Raw genomic sequence first — 19,997 nt, forward strand, 5'->3', positions numbered from 1 at the left:
TTGCAGAAACACTCAGCTTTCACAGAGCAACTGTTAAAAATGTATTTATTGAATTTTAAACTATTACAAGTATTGCAGATCAGACATTTAGCCAAGCACATTTATAGATCAAACTCGGTTGTTACAGAGATGTTGCCTGAAGTCCACCATGTAAGTAGGCTGAGAACCTGCCCATTGTCTTCTTTGAGAGAGAAGGTAAAAGAGGAAATAAATAAATGATATCCCAGCTCCAGGTAATTATCAACCAAGAGAGGAAATGTACAGGGCTAGTTATGAAAACAAGTTGCACTAAAAAAGGTCTAAAAGCTCAACCCCCAGGTACGTTACCATTTGGGTTGGCAGAGAAAGCGATTGCGAACAAAGACGCACAAACTCACGGGACTGTGGCACAGAAAAATTGCCATTTCAGTTTCCAAAGCTGAAGCAAGTTCTGCAGATGTTAAGAAGAAAGTGTCAAAATCACCTTGTAATGCAGAGACTCTAATGGAACTACATTTGTAATTAACAGAACTGACACTAGAACTTGCCACCAACAGGTTCAGTAAGACAGAAACAGACCTATCAAGACCAGTTGGATAATACGACCTGACAGGCATGTATTAGCGTCATGGGAAATGCATCTGTTTCTCATGTTCCCTACTGATTCATGGGCTCATTCACCTTGCTTCAGAAGTTCTAACACGCATATGCTGTCCCCTGCTCCTCTAGGTTTCACATCTACTATGTGTTCAGATAGGTGGAAGCGCTGCCACTCCACCTCTGTGCACGTGTCCTGCCTCTCTGAAGGATCAGGAGCGTGCTCTGGACTGCCAAAGCCACCACCTCTGATCATCACTGGATTCAAGGCTATGGAGGTTCACCAGCCCCTCGCGACCTGTGGCTAGAATGAAATCTGTACTGGCCCATGTCTTCCCCAGCAGGGCTGCAGCATAGCTTAAAATGACCGAAACCTGCATTAGATGCATCTCCTTTTAGATTTCTGAGCTAGATTTTCTGTGGCGAAGCAGCATGGAAAGGAAGAAATCCCATGAAAAATAAATTCACACATTTCTTGACCTTCAGCTCTGAGAATGATTAGCAATTTTCACACAAATCTGTTTTGTGGTTGGATCCTTCCTTTTCCCCCACCTTTTGGAAAAATTTGTCCTAGGTAATTTCTCTAACAGTCCCAGATAGAAATTCTAGGTAGCGCATGTACTGTGCAGGAGTTTTGACTTCACTGCAGGGATGCAGGAGCCTTTTTTGAGAAGATTGCCACTAAGTATTTCCTGCAGGCCATGCAGTGGCATGACGTGTTAGCATCCCTCAGCACTTCACACATTCACCGGGAACAGACGCCTCCTCTAACCTGCATGAACAGTAGGATCGGCCGCTTTCCAGAGCCGAGGAAGCGCGCTTCTCCAGAAGCTACTCAGTCTCAGAGGCCCCTTCTGTGTCTGCTGCCCACCCAAGCAGAACATTTTGCATGGCTTTCTTTTTGCTTCAGGGAAGAATTTTGTTTTGGGGTATTCCATTATCAACAAGCACAGTATAAAAGTTTGCAGGCAAAATAAATTCCTGCTGCATAACGCAGTGGGATTCCATTGCATCACATGCAAACATTCAAAACAGAGGTTAGAAAATACATTGCTTATTTCTCGGACTACAGACCAGTAGTGACGGCAAAGTGGTGGAACTAGGACAAGAAGTTTCTAACAGTCTCTGTGGAGCTGGAATCAAAGCAGACTGGCAGATAAAAATAAGGATGAGAAAATAAGATACACCTTATTAAGGTACTGTACTCTCTGCTTTTAATCCTAACAGAAGTTTTGTTGACAGCGTTCAGACTGCAATGTCACTCTGCATCAGGTACCCAATTCATCTGTCTCATGGAAACAATTTCAGCACTGGAGAGCAGAGCCCCTCCCTTCTCCCTTTTGTGAAGTTTCTTTCTGTTTTGCCTATTAAGATCCTGTCACAAACTGCACAGACGTTTCAAAATGCTGCCTGAAAGGGACCTGGACAAAAATCAAGAGGCCTGAGAGACAACTGTCCCTTTCCCCAGCAGGCACCACGCTTTGTCCTAGTGGGAACAGCTCTTTCTGGAGCCAGTGAGGGTGCCCAGGCTCCCAAGTCTATGAGATGGCTTAGCCCAGCGTGTTCTTGCATCCTCAGCTCCTACTGTGCCCCCACGGGTGACCCAATGCTGCAAATGAGCATCCCATTGTCAGGGGACTGCCCTTCTCAGGAAGCCGAAAAACTTCATTTCTCAGGAGGCAGCAGCTGCCTGGTTATGGCGGCATGCTATTTTTAAGGTCCCATTCTTTAGAACTAGGAGGCATCAAGTTAACTCCTTCAGCTAAAGCGGCAGCATCTGTACCATAACAACCTGCCAACTGTGGCTCGACCACCAAAACCATGACCAGCTTTTTCATGGGTAACTTTGAAAATGATGGGCAGATCCTCACTTTGTTTTAAACTGTAAGAGGAACTACAACAACATATGCCAGGAGAGGAGGATGCTACTCCTGCACAGGTTTCTACGACACACAGATGCATCATCAGGCCTGGGTGTTCCTCTGTGTCTGGCCACAAACGGATATGAGATCGTGTCATTACAAGACAAAAACCACTGCAAAATTATTTCCTCACACAGCACCTTTACTCTGCACAGAACATCAGATACATTAACACTGGCAGTTCAAAGATACTGGACAGTATTTTTATCCTCTAGAAGTTCAAGGCTGCAGAAGAAATCCAGACGAGCCATTAGTTCAATCAGCACACAGGAAACAACAAGCAAGAACAGAATCTGGTGCAGGCTTGATGGGGTTTTTGTTTTTAAATTTGTTCTCATTTTTGAAAGATGTAAAGCTTTTAACTTCCACACCCACATGAGCCATTTTGCTCATCTAAGCAGCACAACTGTTTAACCATTTACAACTATGTCTAAGCGGGGATGGTGAGCAACACTCACTCTCAACACTATCTGAAACCCTAGCGTAGACAGGCACATCCCCCCACTCCATTATTAACTAAGTTAAAAACAAACCCCAAACTTAAGTGATGAATACAAAGCTTCAAAGCCTAGTGGTGATCTTTGCAATCCTAACGCTATTAAACAAGTAGCCAAAATACAAGCACCCAATTTTATCAATGAAATTTGATTAAAAGGACAACTAGGCTAGAGCCTGGCTTGGACTTCAAAGCTACATATTTAATCAGGTCACAAAATGAAGCGAGAACCATAAATCCACTGCCAGCTCAAGAAAAATAAAACCCGAAGTTCAAGATCTGTTGGAGTATTGCTATTTCTAAGGTCGTCTTCGGAGATATTACAAACAGATGATGTGCAGGTAGCCAGATTGCATCAAATGACTGATTTTACAGTGGGCAAAGTTCCTCTGTGAGGATAACTTAGTTCAACATTAATGGCTTAATGTTAAAAACAAAAAATTTGTGTCTTAATGCTGAAAGTGAAAAGCTCTTCAGGTTTCAGTTTGTTTTATCCAAACACATCAGCAAAATCCCACTTGTGGGGAGGACATACATTTTTGTAAACTAAAAGTACACCATTCTATTGTTTCCTTGCTTTAAGAGGATAAAACCTGAATGCATGAACTGGATCATTGGATACTAAACAGTGCTGGCTGGTCGGGAAATGTACTGCATGTTGTGTTGAAAGGAACATTTTTTTCTCCAGTCATTACATGCTCAACATTGAAGCACATCTCCTGGTATGGGTTGTTAAGAAAAAAATTCACACGGCTCCATTTTCAAACTTCCCTGAAGTTGTAGAAACAACACAAAAAAGAAATCAGTTTCTGCTTTTGTTAAATGCATATCCTCCATGAGGGGGACTTTTTGTTGAAATTGTTTGATGCTGTGCTGTGCAGTGCTTAAAATTAAACCTTCTCCTACCCAGTGAAATAAACCTGGGAACTTGCGGGGAAGGGGATTAGAGTGAAAAATCTTAGCTTTGTTCTCTGGTATACCTGCAAACAAATCCACTTGCCAACTGATATTTTAAAAGTTCATCCTCATCAAAATGTAAAATTAATATTTAAAAAAATTATTATTTTTGTAAATCCCTTAAGCTCTTCAACTGTGTTGTCACACAAAAAGACGTGACATGAAACTCCCATAATAAACTCTCCGTTACCAGTTTGAAACCCATTTACTGGGTCTTGTATTACAGAGGGGCAGGAACCAGATATGCCCTCATGTATGCTACCTTCTGACTTTTCATGTGCTATCTCCCAGCAAAACCATAAGCCACTGTATCTGGAGAACATTTCACAAACTGCATGTACTAAATAGGAGCCTTATAAAACGTTCTTTTAGAGATACCAGCAGAGGGCATTGACCTGCTTGACGAAGTTCTTCCAAGCACAAGAGCTGGTTTTACCCTTGCAAATACTTCCTAGGGCTTCCCCCAGAAAACTCAGACAAAGCACCGAACTGACGTATTTGTTTTCACGCTAAAGTTACACTCACTCATATTATCATTTGCTCAGAGGTGTGCAAAAAAAAAAACCCCTGTATTGAAGAACTGGACCTAGCCCCTTCTCAGATGAAATTCATATTGCATTGTTAATTATTTTAGTCAAATCGACTTTGTGCAAAATATCTTTAAGAAGGTTCCGGCTCAACTTCAGAATACAAAAGGAAAATAAATAGTTGACTAGGATCTCTTGAAAACATAAGATGATGTATGCTGAAAAGAAGATTATGGGCTTAATGCAATTTATCTGCAAATAAAATAACTAGAATAGTAGTGTCTGAAATTTTAACACGTGAGATGGCATTGATAAAGATTTCCACTTGCAGAATAATGTTCCCAAAGTCTGGATCAAAACAACATTATTTTACACGTGTTAACTGCAGAGACTAAGAGCCTGAGATATGTTATTAAAAGGCAGTCCCTTGTAAACTTTCCTCAAAAGGAACAGGAGCAGTTGAGTATGCAAGAGTTACTCATATCGTATTCATCGAGAGACCAATGCTTTATAAAAGACATACAGCTTATTTCCGGGTCGTTAAGGATTTTATATGATACTGATTTTATGAAACATGTATCCATCCAGTCCAAGATTGAAGTCATATGCTTCTTCACTGCTCTGTAGCTACTAGGTCTTTTGCTCTGCTGCTGTTGCTGTCTGTGAGGGAGCTTCTGGTTTCACAATCTGGTACGTAATGAGATATTCTGGGTATGCCTGAAAGTTAAGTCAAGAAAAAAAACCAACGTATTACGCAAGGGTATGCTCAGCAAGTTCACATTTTTGATTTCACTAAACAGTCATCAGGAAGAACAGCTCTATGTTTGCAGAGTGCAAAACAAAAAGCAGATTTCAAACCCAGTCAGCACTAAAGTGGGAACTGCTCGATGTAATTAATACCTTTGTTAATAAACTAGTAGAAAGCAAGCTGTTTCTTCCACGTAGACACTGTCAGAAAATGTGTGTGCAACAGGAATTCACAGTTACTCTCCTTGTTAGCTAATTCTACAGATCAGTCAGTGCTTGTAAGTTATTAAAAAATCTCAAAATGACCAATGTAGTCAGACCCTAAAACGCTCACTGACTTGCCATGTGATCTGTAAATGCCTTTACTGGCAGTAAAATACTTGGCACACCCAAAGCGTGGAACCAAGATGTCTTCCCAGTTTTCTCAAGACAGCTGGTAGGAGGTTGAGTCCCAGAACAAAGCTGAAGTTGCTGGAAGGCAGGGCCTCATTCAGAGGAACGCAGAGAGATGAGAGACCAGGCCTACAGAATCCTCATGAATCCAGCAAGGGCAAACGCACCTGGGATTAACTAATTCCTTATAGCATTGCAGGATGGAAAGCAGCTCTGCTGAAAGGTGCTGGGCTTGTTTTGGGCTTTCTAATACAAGAAAGATGGCAACAAGCTGGAGCTAAGTTCAGCGAAGGACCAGTAAGACAGTCAGGGGAAAAGAGTACAGGATACACAAGAAGAAGCTGAGGGAGATGGGCTTGTTCAGTTCAGAAAAGGGAAGGCTTTGTGGGACCTCATAGCAATCTTCCATCATGTATGGAAGGCTACTGAGAAAACAGAACCAGATTCTTTTCTGAGCTATGCAGCAGAAGAATGAGATTAAGAAAACAGGGGAGCTTCCTATTGGATAAACAGAACATATTCTTTGCTCTGAGGGTAATTAAACAAAGGAACAAGAGGGAGGCTGTAAAACACCATTCTCTGAGGCCTTTGAGACCTGCCTGGTCAAAGCCCTGAGCAATCTAGTCTGAATTCAGCATAAACAAGAGGCTGGCCTAGGTGACCTCCTGAAGGTTCCTTCCAACCTGAATTTATGATATAATCTTGGAGGCATCCAGGGTAGTAAGCAAACTGCTTTTCTAGAGTAAGAGTCTAGCTGAGTTACTCAGATTAAAAATAATCTCCTGAAGACTGTTGTGTTCCTTCAGCTGCCATTTAAAGGTAGTCTCTGGCAGACAGGGACACTGTCACTGCTGGGGATCTACAGATAAAAAGCCCAGAATCCTCATTATCTACAAAAGTCCTAGAAATACACATGTTCCTCTTACTGCAGTAATGCCAGTAAAATGCAATGGGAGAACCAGTGCCTCCCGAGAGAAACTACAACTCTAAACAGACTCTAGCAGTGCTGCACAGGGGGAATTAGGCAATTCTGCATGGTGTAAATCAGGGCAGCTCAGTGGAAAGGAGTAGCATTTTCTGGCTTGATACAGTTCCCTGTTTATTTCCACATTAAATGAAAATAAATCTAATCAACCAGCTTATCACAGCACACCTGGTATTGAAACCAGTCATATCCCCTCTCCAGCTCCAAGCTCTGCCCTTCCACAAACCCAGTCCTTGCTAACCCACATACCTGTTCTCCTCTATAGATAACATATTCAGCGTACGCAAGTCCATTCACGCTTGGTCGGCCAATAACGGAATGGTGCCCTGGAGGGGCATGAGCCATTTTCATCGTGCTGAACTGAAGAAAGGATTTTCCAAGGGTCACTCTACAGAAGAGCATTTGTCTAAAAGGAAAAAAAACAACCATCATTTTAAAACATCTTACTAGGAGTTGTATGTGTCCAGAATTATTTCAAGACTTTTAAGCTTAATTTGTTACAATTAATTTCTCAAGGCTTTTTCAAGAAACACTTTTAGAAACCAGTTCTAAGGCTGTATAAAACCTGTCACAAAAAGTCTTCCTTGACACAGGCAGAAGTGAAAACACACACTCTGTTTAGCCCTCATATGGTGGCCTGTTCTACTTCATTTTATATAAAGCTGTTGAATCAAGCTGAAACTCTGTGTTCCTACCAGCAGGGTATGGACAGCGGTCAAAGGGCAAAACGCACATTGATCTACTCCAGTACAAAACAAAGCTGTGATTAAGTCCTGTTCACTACCTCCAAAATTATCTGATCCGTAGTACAACACTGTACCGCTGACCACCACTTTGCACTGCAGCGGTTTTGTTCTGAGAGTGCCTGGAGTTTAATTGCTATTTTCCTCTGACTCTTCATTTTCAAACTTGCTGTTTCAAGCCTCTTTCCTGAGCCACAATTCACTTTGATTTATACTCACTGTATACTTAGATGTAATTTTTGACCTTTCTGTGGGACTCGCTGCATTTATATCCTTTTTGTTCAGCCTTGACAAATGGAAAACTGCATTTTTCCTCCCAGGAGCAAGCTGAAGTGGCTATTCTTTCCCTGCAATTCATCCCGTGCCAGGACCGTAAAAACCAGGACAGCCAGAATTACATACAGGGGACTCTGCTGGACTTATACCTGTGACAGATATAACAGGATCTGTCTTTGTGTGTGGGACAGCCTGTTCCTCCCCCTATCCCATACACATATTGGTTGCTTTTTGAGGAGTTCTCAGCAAAGTAAATTCCAGCTCCAAACATTCCTCCAATGTATGCATGCCTTTCATCAAATCCTTTGTGAATGATAGCGTTAATAAAAGGAGACCCTAGAAAAGAATGACACAAAACAATGTGTTATCATACATACTTATTAAGGTCTATAGTAATACAGGACTCATGTCAAGAGGAGCTTGTGTGCCTCAAATAGACCATTAAATATCAGAAAACGTGCTCAGTAAGCTGGAAGGGGGCGATACCCAGCAGGATACAGTGATGTGTGGGATTTATCGTTATATACCAAGATCCCACGTGTGACTCATATTTCTTACTCATTTCACAGATCTCATTAAGCGGCTTTCCCCCCACTTACATTTCAGCGCAATTTATCTTGTCAATGCACACCTTCTCCAGCAGCCAGTACTGGTTAAGATGGAGCAAGATGTCAGGACAATCATAGCCAAAACCAATTTCCTACGCAGAGTCATAGAAGGATGTGGGGCAGGAAGACCCTCAGGCAACTGTCATTTGTAGGTACTTCTGGATGCTCCCAGAGAACATCTTGCTAAAACTCATGGCCGGTTTTGATTCCTTTCCCTGATGGTTGCCTGAAGCACCAGGGTAAAATGCTTTTACTGTGTGCTGCTCCCCTCTTTTAGAAGATACTCTGTCTTTCTCACAGCAATGTAACATACTCCCAGCAGCCTTACTGGAAATGACTATGATATGGCTTAGCAAAAAACTTTTTTTTTTAAATGTATTTTTTATCTAGCATAGATTTTCGGATTGCAGTAACCACACAGACTAACTCCACCACTCCCACATCCCTGCATTTCTAGTGTTGAAATACAATTACCATACAGGATGGTGACACAGCAACATTAACATTGCCTGTGGGTCCAAAATCTTTTTCCTTTTTAAAATACCAGTACATACAGAGATTACTTCCTTACCGTGAAACAACATGCGCTCATTGTGATGATTATGATTCTCCTCTGAGACCTCCTTCTGTCTGTGACAGAATCTCTCCCGTAACTTCTTGTTCACGACCTTTTGAATCTGCAGTGGTACAACAGGTCAACCATACTTGAATTGGAATTCAAATGGAATATGATTTCACAGAGGGAAACCACGAGTAAGATCAATGAATGGTATAAAGAATACCCATAGCTGTTCTGCAGGCAAGGCTGAAGCCTTTCAAACAAGCTGGTAGCACACACACTTACAGATGGTTAAAACTATCATGAAATTGCAGCCTAAGTTCTCAGGGTTAAGGAAGACTTTCAGGCTTCTTCCCTCAGAGCTTGTAAGACCACCAAGAACTACAAACTGTCTGAAACTCCTTCCCTCTCTGCTTTGACCTCTGCTGAACAATCTAGGCTAGCTTTTTGAAGCTTGCTGTCTGGTTTAGGTTGAGTTTTTATGAAAAGAAACAACTTCCGAGGAAATAAATTAGGAGATGTGCTGTTTAATCTATCTTGAGATATCATTCCAGCCACGTGCTCTAATATCCCTGTGGTTTCTGTAAAGGACTTCACCTTTGGTTGGGAGCAGGATGGAAGTAAAGGTTTCCTGCAGGCCGTATGATCTACTGGGACAAGTTGCAAAGGCTCTGCACAGGCTCACTTTTCAAACAGATACACAGCAGGGGTTTGCTGGAGCTCAGGAACCGAGTTGTGTTCTGATTTCCTGTATTTCCCCCTCCCTCAAAAAAGGAAGCAGAAAGTGTACTTTCCCTCAGAAAGACAACACTCCACTTTCTGATAGGCCAGGCCTTGTAAAAGATATTTCTCTACCTGGCAGAGGCAAAGAAGGTGGTGTCAAGATCCAACATAGCATAGAGAGACAGAAATTCTCAATAAGAAGTCATGCTCATCCTTTCCCTCATCCTCAAAAATCTCCTTTAAAAAGGCAAGAAAAGACTATGCTGAGAAAAAAAAAAATCTATGCTGAGAAAAAAAAAATCTATGCTGCGACGTCAAATACAGAAGTTACAGATCTCTGATATTAAATCAGGCTGGGAAACATAAGTCAGGGTCTTCACCACTTCTGCCTTCAATATCAGTTCTTCAGACTCCTTTAAGAGCACAAGTGGATATTTCTTCCTCATTCCACATGCATTGCACACGATCGGTCTTAATTTTAGCATTTAGCACTTGCTTTAACTCTGCTCCTGATATTATTTCAACAAAGAACTTTAAATATAAGGTGATCCATTAAACCAATCCTGCCTGCTCGCATAAGTACCATCTTATTCTACCACACAGAATTAAGAGGTTTTGAAACTTACCCTGATGACATTGTACCTGTTGAAGATCCCGCCAGCATTTCCACCATCCCTATGCTCCCGGATTGTACTTTGCATCTGTATAAATGAACACAATTGAATGTTCAGCACGCAAAGCTTGCTAGCAAGTCAAAGTATTCATGCACTATCTCAGTATAGCACTGGCAACAACAGACAATCTTAATTGAAAATTTATTTAAAGGTGTTAAAAATAAAACAAAACCAACTCAATTTTAACCTGAGGTACAGCCTCATTACTCAGGCACTTAACGCACTATGCTGTTCCACAATAGATCAGTGGAATGATGCAATTATCTAATCTTGTAACAAAAATCTACATAGGAGAAAGAAGAGTAGGATTTGCTATCAAAATTATACACAACCAGAAAATGTGCTTTAGATTAGAAAAAACTCCAATCTTTGAAAATGAATATACAAAAAGATCATTTTGAAGTAATAACAAATGTGTTTCTAATAAGTACAGTTTGTATTTCTTAGTGACAGGAAAATCCTTGCACTGTAAATTTTCCTATGTCATTAGCAGCCCCTTAGAATTTCAACAGTTTCATCGCATCTTTTCCAGAGGTATTTATAGCTACAGCAACAACCTTTAGTAACAGTTCAAATATCCCAATTTACTAGAGTAGACAAGTGACCCTTTCTGTCAGAAAAGTTTAAACAAAAGATCGCACAAACTCCAGTTTACAGAGCTACTAATCAAAAACATTCCAGGCTAAGCTGGCAGCAATCCTGCATATTTAGACTTTTAAAAAGACTCCAAACACTTCTGTGCTACAGTGTAGTAACACCAGACAAATAGCAAGTGCACAGTAAAATGGAGTTTCTTCCAAACACAGCTCTTTAGAAAGTCTATTTTCTGTTACGATGTTGGTTTCCAAATGGTATCTGCTTGTAGTTTACTTAAATAAAAGAGCACGTGTGTGTGGGAGGCAAAATTACAGTCAACTCTCAATTATCGAAGAGCTGTTTATCTGGGTTACAGATTAACTAAGCCACTGAGACAAGGGAAAACAAGTCGGTTCACATGCAGGAACAGCCTGAGCACAGACAATGCCTACAGATTTGCAAGGCCTTCATCCCTTGGTCTTCACTTATGGCCTTTGATTTCACAGGTCCACCTATCTCCAGAAAGCTGCAGAAACCCTTGCTGTGAGATGACATCCAAAACACAACAACAAAAAGGCAAACTGGGATAACACTAAGTGAGCAAACAGATCACTTATTAAAAAAAAACAACTGGCAGGACAGCAAAATCACTTTCATCATTACTCTATATAAAAAGACAAATGAAAAGCCCTATAATTCATGTCAGATCTATGCAATTCATACACCAAAGCATGCTTTATCACTTCCAAGATGCATTGCATGCTTTAGCTCCGAGGGTTTATAACTGAAAAGAGAAATACACCGCCACTGGAGCATTAAGAAAGGTACTTGCAATACCTCCTCTTCTACGGACTGATACTCCTTATCATCAGGAGCAAGGTCAAGGAGAATGGTCCCCTGACTCACGCAGTGGAAAGTCAAGTAAGGATTGGTGCCTGCAAAGAGAAGGAATTAAAGGAATAAAAATCAACAGGAGAAAATAATATCAGTTCTATTTATATCCAGCATCATCATTATTCTTCTTAAACAACCCCAGTACAGCAGAAAATGCAAAATAAACACAAGGCAGAAGCACAGTCTTGAAAAGATAAAGTGCTTTCGTTAGCAGCAGAGGCTTTAAAAGAGAGAAGGAAAATGCATGTGGGACATAATTGCATTTTATAATTTCTGCTTTCAAAAGAAGCATCTGAGAAGTGTGCGGCAGCAAAAAACTCCATCAGGTCCACCCTTCAGGATACAATTGGCCTGTGGATAGGTACCTAGGGCAAATCAACCCAAAAGCTCCTGCCTGGGTGAAGCCGAGTCCCTGGAAATCAGTGTAGCCTCCACAGCTGCCTCGGAGGCGTCCGTTCTCTGGAAAGGCAAGTGATCACTCAGTTCTGTACCTCCTCCATATATTCTTTACCTGTCACAGCCCACCTAGCCACCAGGTCTGCCAACAAGTACATTTTCCTAACATCCAGATTCTTTCGAGTCCTGATGGCATTGCCTACATTTACAGAAGGTGACTTCTGGGAGCCTGCTGTATGCCACACTTAGACTAACCAGTAGAAGTGTCATACTTACCTTGCTGCCCTCCCAGAAGCCTCTCCACACCTTTTATTAATTTGTGGCGGTGTCCATATGCATTGATCCCAATTTCTTTAAGCTCCTCATGCCCCATGTCTGCCAATACATCCAGGGTTATCTGGAAAGGTGAAAGACCACAAAAATCACTTGCCAACCTGGCCTGATTCCTAAGGGTGAAGACCTATCGGTTCAGGAAATGGAAGGTATTTGTGGTGCAATTAATAGAGTACACATAATTTATGCTTTGCTGCACTTCTAATTGCTGCCACCTTCTGGCAAGCCTCTCCCTCTCGCAGGACCCATACCCAGCTGCTACAGCCTGAAGCTGTGCAAAACTTTTACTTCTCTTACAGCAATTAACAAGAGCTGGCTTTCACAGGAGGTTCTCAAAAATATTTTTAATTTATGTAGAAGGAGGATACATGGAAAAGTTGGGGCAAATCTGGGCGTATTTTTGAAGCATTCAAAGTTTCACATTGTTGTGCAATTCATTATTTTCACTACACAGACAGAAATTAATATTCTACAAGCTCACCAATAAACGTCCCGTGTGTTTCACATAAACATTGTTATGCTGTGTGCTATTACTGTGTGTATATATCCTCCTCTGCTCTTGCACATGTATCAAACCAGTGGGTCAATTATGCTAAGTCATGCTCAACTGTTCCACTATTTTCAGAAACAATTAACATTTTGAGGACACATAGAACTATTCCTTCGGTTGCAATATATGAATACATCTATAATCACCTGACAAGGTTTTAAATTTGAAGGTTATGGAGATCATTGGTGGAAGCAGAAAGGTAAAAAAAAAAGTATCAAATAAACTTTTTTTTTTAAGAACAGGAGACGAAAGCTAAATAAATTACACATTTTTATTACAATAAAACAATTGTGCACTGAGGTGATTCTCTGAAAAACAGAAAGATTTCATCTGGAGGAGACAATTATATAAAATCTACTTCCAGATTTAAACATTAAACTAGAACAGGAATCTCAGCAAATAACAGGAAACCATACAACTTGATTCAAAAGAAACTGGACTGTTAGCACAACTGGACTCGCAGGTACGAACTTTGTCTACTACAAACTGATTATCATTAATTCAAAAGAAAGCAACTTAAGCAAGGAATTAATAGCTACACTGAACATCTGTCCAGTTGAGCAGAAAACAATCCTTCTGGGATTGCTGAAGCCACTGAAGACATTAATCATGTGCAGTGGAACATTAAAAAAAAATACCAAGAAACCCAGATATTAGAAAGCATCAGGAGGAGGCTAGAGCCAAGGTGAGAACAAGTGCACATGAAGGTACTGCAGTACTTGGAAAAAGCAGCTCACAACACTAAGCTTAAGGAAAATGTCCTTGTTTTCACTAGAGAAAAACTTACAAGAGGAGCTAAACAGTTTCAAGTTTATGAATGAATATAGTGAATCCGATTTGCACTATTAAATCTTACTCGCAGGTTAGGAGTTAAGGAAGCCAAAGCAGAATAAAACCAGCACGGTAACAGGAAGATGCGAAAAATAATAAGAAAAAACGAAATGTGAGTAGAATATAGGCTGGTTTGCTTCTTAACAGAAGTAGTTCCAAATTAAAGAAAAGAACATACGCTTCATATACAAGAAGGGAAAAGAAAAGATTATGTAGCATTTTAACTTTGGGGAGATACCTCCTGTAATGTTTAATGGAAACAGTTGGAACTTTTCCTGCAACACATTACATTTCAAACATTTGTTTCTTGATCCCTCATAAAAGATTAGCAGCAGAGGCCTGGGAAAAAAATTACCATCAAATCCAGGCTCTTGTACCTTTCACTTCCACTGCTGTGTCCATCTTGCCCAAGCGAACAAATAATCTATTTAACTGTAACATGTTAAATTCAAGAAATGGTACATAAAATGAGTCTACAATACATTAGAGGTACTTCTGCTCTAAAAAGTAAAATAAGCTTGAGAAACTGTTACATTAGTTATTAGTTATATTAGTATTCTTTTCATATATTGCGAATTATTGAAAAATCTGCAGGGTTTTTTTCCCATCTCTCAATTCCATTTGAAACTTGTTAGCCCTGCAAAATCCAGTTAATGCTACAGTCCTAACCTATTAGGAAATGTGGTTTCTGCATTCTCTTGTGTGACTACACCCTGCTAAACTAGATTTTTATTTCAGCTTACAGTCAAACTGGAGGGTTTCCTAGATCTAACCACAGTGTCACAAGCAGCACTGCAGGTGGTGAAAGGCTTGCTTGCATATCAAGACTGCTGAAGGACAAGTGCAGGTGGTATTCCAGCCTAACTTTATTACAGCCATCATGTTCTAAGTTCACAACTCTCAGAATATAAGCCAAATTGTCAGTCGTCATGTATGTATAAGAAAGTGAAAGACACTAGATATCTGAATCAAACAACAAAAGAGATTTTCACAGTTTCTCAACTTCCCCATAAAGGATCTAGTGACTCATTTGCAGTTTTCTTGGATATACTTGTTTTCATGTAGATGTGAAGTTGTTTTTTTATTTCCCTTTTTCAACTAGGGAATTAAAATGTCACTCAAATTCATTATATTAGTCCATCTTTTAAAATGGACATACAGAGATTAGACTTGCTACTTACCTGTTCCGTCTCAAAGATGTCTCGAAGGTGTTCAAGACCCAGGCTTTTTAGGAACTGGGTAATGTTCATGTCAAGACCAGAAACTATAAGAGAAGAAACAAGTCATTATAACCTACGCATTTGAATTTAAAAAAACAAAACAACCAAACTTAAAAAAAAATAAACCAAGCAATACCACCGATTCTCTCAAAATTCCAAACTCTGACTCTTTTTATAATCCATTTGTCTGTGTCGATAATAAACAATTCACTTCCACTGTGTGAAAGCTCCACGGAAAGCTCACCACTGTTGCCTCCTCAGAATCAACTATCAAAAAGCACAAACGATCTGTGGCAAATACAGGCTCGTATTGCAAAGAGGAAGAAAGGAAGGGTGGGTGTATTTTCGCTATGTAATCACCTAGGAGCTGACACAAAGTATGCATTCCAGATACTAACTGAAGGGTTTAAAAACCTTAGAAAAATCCCCCGGCCATCACAATCATAATTCTTGCATCAAAATAATTCTCATTGGATTTTCTGTATAAAGTCAGCAACAAATATCTGGGCACCTATTCAGACCTGCCTTTGCTGTCAGACCTAATGACTGCTAGCAAACAAAGATGGACAACCAACAATCCTCCTAGCAGAGCACATGGAAACAGAACAGGCATCAGACACTTGAAAACGCAGATAACGGTTCAAGCTGTACAATATTTTCTGGCTAGTCAGAAATGCTTTTCAGATAAAGCAAGGCCTGTTGTGATACTAAGCTACTGTACTTCTGGCAACGAAAACTTGTCCAGCAGCAAATGCACCTTCTCCTTCCTTCCTTTCAGTTCCTGCTGCTCCATCGCCAGCATTTGATGCTCCTCCTACAGCTAGTTCTGTCAGTGGCCCAGTGAGGTTATCTATACTGCTGGCAGCAGAGAGGCAGGATGGCGTAGATGCTGGTGAGATCAGGGAGGCACTAACAACAGTAGCTTGAGGCTTAAAGCATGTAGGCAAAGCTTCTGGAGGCATTGCATCTATCAGCAAAGCTCGGATATCATCAGCCTGAAAAACAGAAAGAACATTCAACATGAGGTTTTATTATAAGAAGTCACCAATCTCTGGAAAGAATTTTTCATTGAATTTGTTTTAACTGATGGCTCTGTTCCTCCATTAAAAAGAAAACTGCCAACTTTTTTTAACATGGGAATTCATGGTTGCAAGGACATTCTGATTCACTGCTCAGACATAGATGAATCATGTTCTCCCCATTTCTAAAGGTATTTAAGAGGGTACATATAATTTCCATTCTGGCACACTGACTTCAGAGGTGTTAAAGCAAGGCAGAGCAATGCAGCAACTTTATCTGAAGTCCTTCACAACCTAGGGCAGGCAATGCCACCTCGTAATTTCTCTGTCAGGCTCAACTTCTGGTGAAGCATTTTGCACTGGATCAAGGTTTCAACGGAAAGACTACCCCTGCCTTTACTATAATCACATCTTACAGTTTTATAATAGGAAAAAAAAAAAGATAGAAGCTACAGGAGAATTATGAACTTACCTAACAAATGGATTTAGCCTTTGTTGACTAAACTAAGCAAGACCTTCATCTTCAAGAATTTCCTCCTTGCACATTCTTGTAGAAAGTCATTAAGACATCCTTATTTTCCCTCAGAGAAATCAAATAGTTTCATATCCCTCATCACAACACAAAGTTTTTTAGACCTCAGATTATTCTGAAGGATATTTCTTGAACTCTCCAGAAATCATTCAACGGCCTTAAAAGATACTTGCACTATAACTAGACACAGCATCCAACTTGGTTTCATTACCTACTCCATCAAGACTGGTTAAACCTGGGACATACCTGTTCATGTAATCTCATTAGGCTTTTTAACCAGTCGTCACTGCCACCACTAACAAGAAAGTTTCCAGATGCCAGTTTTAGAAAAAGTTTGATAGCCACCTGCAAATCTTAGAATATTGTTTTAACGTTAGACAAAAAAGAACCAAGGTAATATGCAGGCACTGAGCATAACCATCCTTCTTTCCTCTAAAGGCCCATCTGATTTTCCTCCTAAGTTCAAAGAATCACCAATAGCACACAGACTGACCATCACTGGGGACATTTCAGAGAGGTTTCTTTCTGGTAATGAGGAGATTGATCCCAGGAGTGAAATCTTAAGCAGCAGCAAACCTTAAGTCACAAGTCATGTTAAGATCTCAGCCAAAGGAAAAAGCCTGGACGCACAGGTAAAAAGTCACAAACAGGCACCCTGGGGATGCTCTTTTCCCTCCACCTCAGCACAGTGAAAACTGAGGAGCGCTGATGCCATGGAGCCAGAGAAAGCTATTTAATATGCAGAACAAATCCTCCAGAGCAGCCTGTGGCTGGCATGCTAACAAGAACTTACCGTTGCCAGGTCTAGCGGTGTCTGACCCTCTTGATTCTTCATGGTTGGATCTGCTCCATGAGCTAACAGCAGAGCACAGAGCTGTGTCCTTCCTTTTTGTGCAGCTTCATGCAATGGTGTGAATGCCCATTTATCTGTTGCATTTACGCATGTGTTGTATTTGATCAACAGCGCTGCTATATCCACATGCTGGAAAACACAAGAACTTCTTAATCAACGTGACATCCGTAAAACACGTATTTCCTTTTTTGTGCCGGAGGAAATGGTGCCTACAGACCGCTGTAATTTCTCTTTCCTTTAACTCACTTCTCTGCCTCCTGTGTCTACGTAGGCACGCATCTCTTCAGGTACCACTTTATACTGCAGCTCCACAGTCACCTGTACCTGTGTGCCACCAGATCATCCACCAGCACATGTATAATTGTGGTCAGGCACAGAATTATATTTCCGCCAAAACACTCCCAGTACATAGCATGAAGTTTCTGTCAACTGCAGAAGACCTGATACTTGATCCAGCATAAAACTGATAAGAGTTAACTATCAAAATATTTGTAGACAAATTTGAGCTGGCAACACAAGTTTACAGGGCTGCAATATTTGTGATGCAATACTAGAAGCTCTAAAGATCAACGTGTTGTACTGCTGAGACGCCACTTAAATGTCTGTACACAGAAGTCTTTGTCATTCTTTCTTTCTAGCAATTTCTTGCAAGACTTTGAACACATCTGTGGCAGCACAAATTTGTTCTTTCTCCAATCACATTCTATGAGTGAACTGTAATTTATAAAATTCATTATGAGTGTCATAAGGGACAACGGTTTTACATGGGCTATAAAAGTCCCACACTTCCATCGATATCCCATCCTTCAAATCTCCCAAGTTAAGAGAATAAAAAATTGGCAAATAAAATTTTTGGCTGCCTCTGATCAGTAAAGCTACTTGTGCAATGCAGCTAAGAAATAAAAAAACAAGTCATCAAAATGAGTAGGAAGGAGCACGAAGCACAGAAATTGTAAGCAGATGCGCAAGGACTTGCCAATGGATTTCATTTTACCTCTTAATGGCAACTAATGACTCTCAGCAGCTCTCGTAAAAGGGCTTGCTCTCTGAATAACTGTGATTTGAAAAGACTGTCAACTTGATTTTTCCTCTATTCCAAACTTTTAAAGCAATTGTTGTTCCTGTGACTTTTCTGTCACATGAAACCCTACTGAGGGACACACAGCATGAAGCGCTGGGTGTGAGAACTAACGATAAATACTCTGTGTGGAAAAGGTTGAGTCTGTGAAACCTGTTAGCTATGAACTTATTAAACCAGCACTCATATCCTCTCTGCCTCCAGTTGCAGAGATCTGGATGGGCTGATGACAGCTCAGAGAGAAGCCTGGTCTGCCACAGGAACTCTTAACTAAATAAGCTGAAGGAAAAGCACCAAACACTGCCGCATTAACTTTTCTTAGGGAAAGTAAGGCAACCAGATTACATTGCCATTATGATTTTTTAGAAGTGATAATCAGCTTGAAGCAATCTCTAACATTTCCCTGTGCCAGTAAGGAATGGTTTGCCTTCACTTAAAATGTGGATTTTGGTTTCCTGTGTTTGAAAAGAAAGAACACAATCTTTGCAACAGAATATATCTCTAGATCTAAGCAGCTTGAAAAGAAATAATGTAATCTTTGCAACAGAATATATCTCTAGAACTAAGCAACGTGCTGGGAATTTAATGCTTATGAACCATATTGCTTGGTATTAGGACCCAGTATCATAAAAGAATACTGTGTCGCATTTCTAAACCTTCAGCAGGATTTGGAGCTTTTGCTCTTCAGAACATTGTGATCCTAGACTCACGTAGAGAACCCATGCAAATGATGCAACCTGAGTTTCACTGATATGTTCTCCTTAAAAACAAGGTGAACACTACTTTTTATTTCATTTGACTCTCAAACAAAACCAATGATGGTTCGATTACAATCATCTCCCCCAGATTTTGCTCTTCTTGTGCCAGGGCCAGTTTCATGTCCTCTGTCTGACCATAAGCACACTGCTGGGAGCTTCTCAAGCACTGTCTCTGTACAATTATTTGCAACAGATGTCTTTCTCACATCATTCACAATTAGCAGCTGCTTATAAGCAATCTATCAGGCATCTGTGCAACTGGTATGCACACAGATGCTTCCTCCTATATGGAGGAAGGAGGGCCTGCCTCATCCAGAATGGTTTCAATCAGCCACTGCACCCCCACTGCAGTAGACAGCTTGCCCAGAAGACACCCACACTACAAACTCAGTAGCCCTTCAACACTTCAGCTTTAGCAACAGCTCCCCACCAGAGACCAGCTGTAATAGATATAATCCCCTGGTATGGTTCTCTTCACTCCACCCAAGTATTTCAGTGACACCTTGAGGCCTTTTCTGTTTCAACAGTCACCCCAAATTTAACAGTGTTCAATGCTGTGCATCTGCTTGCCTGCATAAAAGCAATGGTCTAGTGATCTTTCCAAACTGGAGCCTTTAACTGCTACAGCACACCTGGACCTGTGTCTTATTTAGATCTGCAGGACTGCAAACGGGACTCAGAACAGCAACTTAGCCCAACAAGTATTTCATGCCATCAAAACCTGAACTATGCTCACAGCAAGACAGCTGCAAAATAACTGACTTTCAATGT

The 19,997-nt window shown here is 40.7% G+C and overlaps 1 protein-coding gene across 1 annotated transcript in view; it reads right to left on the reverse strand.

Annotated features, from left to right (window-relative positions):
- Nucleotides 1–28: 28 nt before the first annotated feature.
- The window catches only part of TNKS (tankyrase), a 147,294-nt gene continuing 127,325 nt past the window's right edge, over nt 29–19,997 (reverse strand). Inside the window, exons 18-27 of the mRNA XM_086747786.1 lie at nt 17,331–17,519; nt 15,744–15,981; nt 14,948–15,030; nt 12,329–12,449; nt 11,600–11,697; nt 10,139–10,213; nt 8,802–8,907; nt 7,772–7,958; nt 6,853–7,009; nt 29–5,195 (exon numbers count right to left, since the gene is read on the reverse strand). Of these exons, the coding sequence (XP_086603912.1) occupies nt 5,109–5,195; nt 6,853–7,009; nt 7,772–7,958; nt 8,802–8,907; nt 10,139–10,213; nt 11,600–11,697; nt 12,329–12,449; nt 14,948–15,030; nt 15,744–15,981; nt 17,331–17,519 (1,341 nt within the window). The 3' untranslated portion in view covers nt 29–5,108. The remainder of the gene's footprint in view (nt 5,196–6,852; nt 7,010–7,771; nt 7,959–8,801; nt 8,908–10,138; nt 10,214–11,599; nt 11,698–12,328; nt 12,450–14,947; nt 15,031–15,743; nt 15,982–17,330; nt 17,520–19,997) is intronic.

The sequence above is a fragment of the Chlamydotis macqueenii genome, chromosome 4 (assembly GCF_036417535.1).
Source record: "Chlamydotis macqueenii isolate bChlMac1 chromosome 4, bChlMac1.mat, whole genome shotgun sequence".
Classification (NCBI taxonomy): domain Eukaryota; kingdom Metazoa; phylum Chordata; class Aves; order Otidiformes; family Otididae; genus Chlamydotis; species Chlamydotis macqueenii.